The 10,236-nt window shown below is 38.7% G+C and overlaps 1 protein-coding gene across 2 annotated transcripts; it reads left to right on the top strand.

The window, feature by feature from the left end:
* Positions 1 to 923: 923 nt before the first annotated feature.
* LOC119010548 (tissue factor-like) lies at positions 924 to 9,976 on the top strand. 2 transcript variants are annotated; one of them, XM_037082743.1, is made up of 7 exons: positions 924 to 1,105; positions 4,047 to 4,161; positions 4,774 to 4,863; positions 5,892 to 5,992; positions 6,240 to 6,418; positions 7,910 to 8,063; positions 9,073 to 9,976. In XM_037082743.1, the coding sequence occupies exons 1-7, from the start codon at positions 1,039 to 1,041 to the stop codon at positions 9,216 to 9,218; spliced, it is 852 nt and encodes a 283-aa protein (XP_036938638.1). In that variant the 5' UTR covers positions 924 to 1,038; the 3' UTR covers positions 9,219 to 9,976. The 2 variants fall into 2 exon arrangements, with proteins under 2 accessions (XP_036938638.1, XP_036938637.1); XM_037082742.1 differs by having other exon boundaries at positions 7,910 to 8,075.
* Positions 9,977 to 10,236: the final 260 nt, after the last annotated feature.

Genomic DNA, 10,236 nt, shown 5'->3' with positions numbered 1-10,236 from the left:
CTGCAGTGTCTCTGGGCTCATTAGTCAAACCTCTCATCACATTTAAAATCACAGCACGTCTCTGGGCTGTTTGGAAATCAGTCTGGGATAAATATTGAGCTTCTACTTTTATGCACTTTATAAATGTAGTATGAGACATTCAAAACCAATCAAAATGAGGCAAATTTGAACTTGACATCTGTGTCTGATGCTGTTTGCTCTTTTATTTGTCTGACTATGCTTATGTGTCTTTTTCTCTGCTCTGCTGAGGTCTCTCTTGCAGAACAGATATCAATGAGCTCATCTGATTGGATAATGATCATTTGATAAGTAATAGTTTAATAAGTAGTAAGCCACGCCAGTCACCTTTATGCACCATGAATAGTACATTTTACATTACATACATCATGTACATTATTATTTTCATTTTTGAGCAAATAATCAAAACATCAATAAAGGTTGTATACTGTCAATCGAATCAGTAATTTTAATTGAAAATTGTTATCAAAGGGAGAGAGCACTAACATATCACGTTAGTCTGTCTGTACTTGTAGTTCAGAAAGAGGTGAGAAAGTTTCCTTGGGCCTTTCACAGACCCGTGGTTGAATACACGGTTGAATGAGCAGCACAGAGCTGAGATTTCCTTTAAAGACAGAACAAAGACAGAATCAACTGTTGAGTTACTGTGAGGATGGGTGTAATTATTTCGTACTTATTGTAATCCAGTGAGGTTTACACTCTGAACTCTCAGAGAGGGACAGGGGTGTAGTGTCTGAGCTCGAGGACATTCATTCAAGCTGTGCTTTGTTAAAAGGAGGAGTCCACATGAGGCAAAGCATTGCGAAACCTCCATCAGCAGGCAGGCATGTGGGAGGGATCAGCAGGCGGACCTGGGCGGAACCCTTGACGGTCCCCCAGTGCCCCCATCTTCAGCTCCCACACTCTCTGCTCTGCTGAGCACAAACAACAGTCTGAGCTGCTCGAGACTCGCAGGACTGCTTATCCACAGCTACTTTTCCTGGATTTAGTCAGTTCACACAAGATTGAATTACTGTTAACATGGCATCTCTGAATCATGTGCTTTGTCTGGGAGTCTGTATTTCTGCTTGGCTCATCAGTACTGCTGGTAAGACTATGATGGATAGCTGGATGGTTGGATGGATGGTTGGATGGATGGATGGATGGATGGATGGATGGATTAATGGATGGATGGATAGACTTTTGTTGAGTAAGGACTGGCGCTGCTTTTTGAAATCGATATTACTGGTGTTGTGAACACTTTAGCTTATGTAACAAACCTTTTTCAAACAGTTTCTAGCGGCTCATTCCCAGACGGATTTGTGTCACTTTTCAGAAAGTCTATCTGTTGTATTAGGACTGGGCAGTATATCAGTGTCATATTGTTATATGAGACTATGTATGATCCTAGGTTTTGTAAATAGTTTTATAGCGATATCACATAACTACTGTCTTCTCCTGGTTTTAAAGGCTGCATTACAGTGATGTCATTTTTAAAGCTGTATTTACTAGACTGTTCTACTCGAACTACCCACTGAGTCACGTCCTTATATCCACATGACTGATTCTAGTTTATCAACAGTCTCATTCTGTTGATATTTAGTGAACATAAAAGTTGTCATCCCAACAATATAATCGCAAAAGCATTGTTAAAGTTGATTTTGTTGCCCAGTCCGAGCAAATACTCAGTGATTTGAGGAGATTTCACAGAACGAGCTACATTCTGTATATTGCGGGGATTAGATAGTTGGAGGAAGGTCTTCGATTATGGCCGATTGTTCAGCTTTCAGGTTGGTTACAGCTTGTAACTGGATCTGCAAGGGTTTAAGTTTGGTTCCTACGTCCCTGTTCTAACTTGACAGTGACATAACTATGTATGATGTCAGTATTTCAGGCAGTTGCAGGCCTCTGTCAGGCCACGATCATGAGATGATGTAAAAATGTAATTGTCCTGGCCAACATAGTTGGGATTGACAACATTAATCATTATCATCCAAGCCTTATCAAAATATGCTTAAAAATCTTAAGATGTCACTAAAACATACAGAGATTATTCACGTTACATTTTGTTGAAAAATGAAATAGTTTGACTGCAGCACAGACACTTTCTTTAGTGATTCTTTTAAGTGAATCAGTGGAAAGATACAGACCCCTTTTGTAGCAATTCATGATGAATCAGCAAATCAATACGGGAGTGTACATTATGGAGCCAGACATGTCACTGGTATTAGTAAGCATTCTTAAAATCATCCTGATTTACAATTGTCTTGACAGTGGAAATTCATAACAGTTGACTTTGTCTTTTTATGCACAATCTGTTATAAATTCCCGCCTCCACACCAAAACGATGTTAACACGGAAACAGGGAACACAGCATGTTTCAACAAGTTTCACATTGCTTCGTTGTTTTATCAGATGCTTCAGTAATTTACATGTTGTATTTGCTGCGGTTGAAAGTGGTTTGCTGCTCACACAATGGTTTTCAACAGAGCGTGTTCTTTGCATGTTTGACTGAGACAAACTGACAGAGACACAACTCTCTCCCTCATCCTCCATCCTTCAGCTTTTTGGGTAGCTGCTGTCATGACTTGGCCTGATCTGCTGCCCATACATACCATCACGAGACAGCATGCCTAGGAAAAAAAAAACGAATTGTGTTCTGGCAGTGCAGTAACATTACGTTACTTGATATAGTAACTGCAATATTATCAATGATTTCGAAATTGTAATCCCTTATACTACTTTTTACTTGGAAAAGTAATACTGTTTCAACGCTTATGGCCACCACCGGCCACCTCCAGGCCCTGCCAATGCACATCAGTACTTGAGCTCATAAATTGTGCTTGAATGTAAGAGAGAAAGAAAAATGTAATAATGTTGCAGGTGCCTAATCAGGTGGATACAGAGGAGGACATGTTAGATATCTATTTATTGGAAAAAGAAATCATTTTCAAGTAATGCAGTAAGTCTGGCCAATTCTGTGAAGGACTGATTGAACTTAGCGCAGGTGTAAAATTACCTGCCATTCAAAAACTGCACAAGTATTTTATATTCAATGATGATATTCCAATCATTAAGGCATTCTTTTAAGACATACAGGGGATGATAATGCTACTGTCACATACAGCTGCAAATCTTCACTGGCCTCACAATCAATTACAGTTCAACTGAATGATTGTGGAACCTCGAGATGCACAATGATTCATGATGTATCTTGAAGTATCACATCAACATGTTTCTGCACGCGGCTACTTTTTCATCATGTCCTACAAGCAGTTAGATAAATCTGAACTCCCATTTTATTTAGTAAGTTCTTTCATCTGCACCTTTTGAATACCAGTATCTGTGTGACCCACCTCACAACAGAAACATTCCAAAAACACTGCATAAACAAAAAAGTGCTGCGCTGTAATCATAGTAAGGTTTCTACGCAGCAGCTCTAAGACAGGGAATTTCCTGGATGTGGTACCATAAACATGAGTCAGTTGCACACACCTCTCTCAGAGCTGGACAGCAAAGTTGAGAGCACCTCCTAAACTGTTGGCTCATTAGCTGGGCTCACTTATGTAAGCAGATGTCAGCTTTAGTTAGTTAGTTAGTTATGCTCTGTCTCTCTGCATCGATGCAGAATGTTCCATGTCCACATCTCAAAGCATCTTATAACTGAGATTTCCTAACTTCTACCAGTGCAGCAACACAATTCACAACATTCTCCTTTAATCTTCCAAGGAAATAAATACGATGAGAACCTAATTCAGTGTTACAAGAATTAGGTGTTTGCTGGACGGACAGTGTCTCAAGCTGCATAAGCAATATTTATAGGACTGTTTCTTTTGGCTCACATTCAGCTTTGCTGACCGGCAGATCTGATTTTTATTATGGTCTGTTTATGAGAAAGGAGGTTGAAGAGGGAAGTTTCTTCTTCAACTTGTTTATCAAAGTTTACATACATTATGGTGTAAACTCACAGAAAACAAAAATAAAAACCAGAAAGGATAATATTCACAGCTTGTGGATTAGCAGAGAGTAATGTTGCCTTTTATTTTCAGACATGAACACTGTGCCCACAGCAGAGAATATTCGATGGGTGTCTCTGGACTTTAAAACCATCCTCATGTGGACTGTCAAGGAACCTGATCACAAATTCACCGTTCTGTACTCTGTGTAAGTGCACACACACGCACACACACACACACACACACACACACACACACACACACACACACACACACACACACAGGAGGAGAGGTGTTTGAAGAGAGGTGAGGCTTTTAACAACTAACACCACACCTACTACACACCAAGTTTAGTCACATTTTCAGTAGACCGATAATAATATGATATACATGTTCCTTACAAATGTATGTAAACCTTTGACCGTGACTGTATAACCATGGAGTCTCTATTTTGTGACATATACATCTGAAGGCTTTGCACACACAAAGACACTGTCCCATGCTTTTTATACTACCATCATTTTTGAAGTGTAGAGCAGTTCTTTATCTTTCCTTCCTTAGTTTATTTTTTCTTTGTGTGTTTTCAGTGTGGAATGTGTTCCTGTACTGAAGTGATATCACAACTCTGTTCCTTTGTCTCCAGCAAGAAACTGACTTTTAATCTCTGTTTTAAAAACTCTGTCTACCTTAAATTAAAGTACGGGCTCAAGTCAGCGATCTTGATTTTAGCAGTCTCTATGTTTTCTTTCTTTTCTTTCTTTTTTAAAAAATATCTTTACTATGGTTTCATTCTTTTTGTGTTTTGTTATGGCGATGGCAGGGATGATGGAGACTGGCAGGAGAGTCATGACTGCATCCAAGTGTCAGAGTTAGAATGCGATCTGACCCATGATCTTCAACCCTTTGACAGGTAGGTACAGTTCTTATATGAATTATACTTTTATCTTATGTGCAGTAACACTCCAGCATTTCCTTTGATATCTGGTACCTTCGTACTTTATATTGAGCTTAACATACGTCACAGTTGTTTCTCACACCGCTCATTATTTATTATCTCTTACTTTAAAATATTCCTACAGAAACTTGGGTTGAGCATTTATGCTCCGTGACTTAACCCATCAAAACCCATTGTGTTGTGGGATAAAACAGCACTTTTCAGACTGGCTTTTTATTCTGACCACCTGTGCACTAATCATGCTGAAATAGTTTTGTTCTTTTCGCTCTTCCATTTATCATTTTAGAAGTTCCCTGTCATTTCCTTATGGTAACCAGTCCAAGCCCTCTGTTTTAAAAGGAGACTTGCTCAATTTTGGGTTCATAATTTTATCTTGGGTCATTATGAGAATAGGTTTACATAATGATAATAATACATTGAATTTATATAGCACCTTTTAGGGTACCCAAGGGCGCTTAGATACTTTAGATTCATGTAGATATTTACATGATTTAATACTTTAAAAAACATAATTTTTCATGCTGATGCTGTCCAGTGCTGCAGAACTGTATTCCCCCTCTGTCTGAAACGCTCTGTTTTAGCTCCTGTCTCTTAGAGGCGCCCCTCCTGGATACCCTGGCTGCTCTGATTGGTCAGCCCACACACACAACCAGCACCACTGACAAACATTGTGCAAATGTCTGACATGGTGGTGTAGAGTGATAAAGTGAAAAAATCATGAAATTAAAGGCAGGATAAGCCACTTCAGGGGCAGAGTTTTCTGTGGACTTTGGCCTTTTTGACTTTCAATATCTTTTACATGCACAAGAACCTACATGATACACTAAAGGAAAAGGAAAAAAAAATCTAAATGCACAATTGGCCTCCTTCAAATAAATCCCAGTTGTAGTTCTTAACCATTTTGTAAACTCAAAAAACATGCATGTTGAATGCATTTCACATACCTCCGAACCATGCTTAGGCTTCGTGTTCAACTTTGACAGGCTCTACAGTGCTGACATTCAAACAGACACCACTGATGAAGATTATACTGCTGACGAACCCCCTCATGCTGTTTCCCCACACTTCAACCCCTATAAAGAGAGTAGGTATTGCACGCGCACACACACACACAGACACAGACACACACACACACACACCACACCTCTCTGGGATCTATCTATCTATCTATCTATCTATCTATCTATCTATCTATCTATCTATCTATCTATCTATCTATCTACAGAGGTGATCCACTCAGACTGACTCACCTTCTTAAGCTTCATGAATAAGCGACTATGAAATATACAATAGCAAGTCACGTGACAACAGTTGATCTGTCCTCTCCTCAGGTAACATCAGTGCTGTAAAATTCACTGTGAGGTCTGTAGACAAGACCCGGGTCATTGTCAACATCACAGATCCTCTCACCAGTATCCATGTTGGTCAGAGGCAGCTCAGCATCAGAGACATCTTCGCTCATGACCTCCAGTATAAGGTCATCTACCGCAAGTCTGAGAGCACAGGCAAGGTACCAGATTCAACACTGACACTGATATGAAGCTCAGTCATAGAGACACAGTCTCAACAAAGTGAAAACTGGTTACTGACTATCAATTACTGACTAATGCTAATTAATAAAACAAATAAGTTAACTGATGGAACACCAACTGGGGACCAGGGATCAATAACCAAATAGTATGCCTCAGTCTGAAAAGTTTAAAAATGTTAGAATTTATAAAATATTGATCATTAAAGGAAAAGAAGGCGTGAGCCAGAACGCTGACTGTCACAATTCAGTCTGTGACTAAACTACGATTGATGGAACGCTACAGCACAAGCAATAAGCAAAAACGTGTGTTAGTGTGTTTGTGTGTGTGTGTGAGAGAGAGAGAGAGAGAGAGATACAGAATACTTCAAATGGTGTTGTTCAAATACACCTGCTTGAGAGGAACAGAAGACTCCAGACTACATTTTGTGCAGTTAAAACAGACAAAAACAAGTGCTGAGGTGGAAAAGCAGCCAAGAAACCAAGCAGAAAACTGTGAGCTTGGATAACTTTCAAGTTTAAGTCTAAAAAAACCCCCATAAAAATGGAATATTGCTGTTTATGAAATTTCATTGGATAAACAATGAATCTGCCATTGACTAATGAGAGAGGGGAGGCAAGAGAGAAAATAGCAAGTTGACTAAAATTGAATAAATACAATTTTGCATGAAGCTTTGATTCAAAGCCTTCGTAGCTTTTGTAGTAGATGAGTCTCTGTGTTTTGATGTTATGATATTTAATGTGCCAGACAACATCTGCAATCTCATTTAAGTGCTTGTTGGCTTGTTGCCTTTTAAAAGACAGTTAAATGCTTTATGATTCATAAGTGAGCTATTTACTGATTTACATATGAAAGGAATTTCCACCACCAATCCCTAGTGCTGAAATGTTGTTTTTACACATCAGTCTTGGCATTGATAACACAAACATGATATGAAATCTTATTTAGTGAGTTTTAGACGAGCTAGTAGGCAGATTTTGTTATATTTGGACCAAGCAAGGCAGCCATTTCCCCTGTTTCCAGTCTATGATAAGCTCCTAACCAACTGCTGTAGTCCTGCATTTAATGTTGCTAATGATGATGATACGTAGAAAGAAAAGACTTTCAAGAATGTAATGTAAATTAATTCAAGTCAACTGGGCGTTTATCTATAGGACTGTTACTAATATGAACCTGAGCTTGCCTGTGAGAGACAGAGGCGTGTGGGGGGACGTTCAGTTGTCACACTAACAATAAAATAAAGTTATTAAAATGAATAAGGGTAAGGGCTCATATGGAAAATATTGATATTAGAAAGACACGTGTTTTGTTATTGTTTTAGTTTGACAGACATATTATTGTCAAGCACAGAGATCACATTGTATGAATCACAGGTTTGATATAAAATGCTGTAATCTAATCAAGAATTTCAGCTCTTAATGTTAACAATAAATGGTATGCTAGATAAGTAATTTCCTGTTCTTACCTGGTAGAAAGAAATCACATCTAACTCCAGTGTAGCAGAGGTTCCAAACCTGGATGAAGGACAGAGATACTGCTTCATGGTGGCAGCTTTCATCCCCTCAAGACCCCAAAACACCAAGTGGGGAGCCTGGAGCGAGGAGTCATGCACACATGGAGACCCGGGTATTGGGACAGGTGCTCACACTCTGTACACACTACACTGTGACTCAATACACTACACAGTGTGTTCAAGGATCTCTACATAGATCCATCCGTCATCACCATCACATTATCACATTTGGGCAGATATATTGTAATATGGAAGATGATTATGGCCACTTTGAAATATACTAATCTGAGTTTTCAGAAAGGCAAAACTCTGAGAAAAAAAGTCAGAACTCATTTTTTTAAAGATCTGTCTCAGAAATCTGACTTTTTCCTCAAAATTCTGAGGAAAATGTCATAAATGAAATGCTTTTTTTTTTCTGCAAACTGAAAATGCACACTTTGGGGGAACAGCCAGGAAATACCATGGAAATGAGTCCTGCTTATGACTTGTATGGATAAGACTGTTGTCTGGTGGGGTTAGAAAAATGACCACAGAGCACGTCACCTGGAAGAGCTCTCTATGTCTCAAAGAGCTTTCTTGTAAACTAACAGTTTTGTTCACATTAAATGTGTCTCCCCCAAACACAGTTTATCCTTAAAACATGTCTTACAAAAGAACTAGTGTGCTCAACCCAAAAGTAAGAGTGTAATGTATGCCAACTCAAAAGATTATAAAAGCAAAGTCATCAGCACTCCCAAACATGTATGTTATAGTCTTTAATATTGCACAGCAACAGAGAGAGCAAACACATTTCAGTTTGAGGGGTTTTCATTGTTACATGAATTTTTTTATGACACATTTGAATTGAATCACAACCCAGAAATATAATTGAGGGAACGCATTCAGCAGACAGTCAATCACAAACTGCCAAATCACAATAATGGCTCTGTGTTTATTTTATCATATTTGATTTATTTTGTCATTTTTGGCATCTTAGTCTTACCTAAGAATACTAGCAGCACAACACAGGGACCCACCAGGGACTCTCCTGAGTCACTAATGGTTACATACTATGTGTGTTTAAAAGTGTCAAGTAATGAGCCAGATTGAATTGTCTAACTGTGACTCTCACTGTCCCTCCAGACTTGAGTCTTGGTGCGTGGGTTGGTGCGATCTTCGTCTTTTTAACAGTCCTCATCATCATCATTACGGTGACGGTCCTCTGCTGCAGACGCCGCCGAGAAAGAAACACTGGCTTCCAAACATATCAATCATCGACACCTATTTAGTGTGTGTGTGTGTGTGTGTGTGTGTTGTGTGTGTGTGTGTGTGTTGTGTCTTGTGTCTTGTGTGTCTTTCAAAGACAGGGAGCTGGCCTCCCTTCAGTTTTCTGTCTTTAAAGTGTGTTTGCGGTTGTTGTTTTTTAAAATTTCATATCTTAACTGACATTAAGGATAAACTCTGCAGACTGCTGTCGACAGGTAATACACAATGCATACCACCTAACATTTAGTCCATTTGAATGTCTTATGTCTTATGTGGATCCTCGCTTATTATCCCATAGAAAATCAAGCACAGTTTTGTTTTAGAATATCAGATGTAAACCACTGTTGTTCTTTGAATTGAAAGAACTTGGAAAAACACTAATTAAGAGGATTTGAAATGTGTATTGTATACCCACTGAATGAGTGCAGACTGTATTCCCACACATATTATTATGCCCAAAACGTACCTTGTCTTGTTTTACCCAGGATGTCAATCTGGTTTTCTCCCAAACGTTTTTTCATTATTCATCATTTTATAAACTCATCTTGCTATTCAAGTTCTGTCAGGACCAAATGGAAAAAATAACCTACGGGCTCAATAAATGAAGCTCTTTAGTGGCATCCAGTGGCTGTTTGATGGAACTTCAATCCAACTCTAACTGTACTTTTAACTTGTAACTCTGAAGATTCCAATTCCTAATTGTATTAATTTTGTGTGAGAAGAATGCCTTTTGTTGATCAAAAGGAAGGACAAGCAATAAAATATTATAAATGGGAAGGTTCCCCTGTATTTTTTTTTCATCAGTTATACATACATATATACATACATATACATATATACACTCTTTAACTTAGTTGTGTTCAACCTCTGAAGCTTGGAATGAAGTTAGTCAGCTAGCTGTACTGAGGCAGTTAAGAAAATATAAATAGCAACAGCATGATTCAAATAAAACTTCCCAACGTGTCCACAGATCATAGCTCATTCTTCAAAACCTGCTGTGTTTCAGCGCTGTTGACATACTTGTTTTCCTGAGAATAGAGG

This window comes from Acanthopagrus latus, chromosome 21 (genome assembly GCF_904848185.1).
Source record: "Acanthopagrus latus isolate v.2019 chromosome 21, fAcaLat1.1, whole genome shotgun sequence".
Classification (NCBI taxonomy): domain Eukaryota; kingdom Metazoa; phylum Chordata; class Actinopteri; order Spariformes; family Sparidae; genus Acanthopagrus; species Acanthopagrus latus.
Note: the sequence above shows the minus strand (reverse complement) of the source record. Positions and strands in the feature narration are given on the sequence as shown.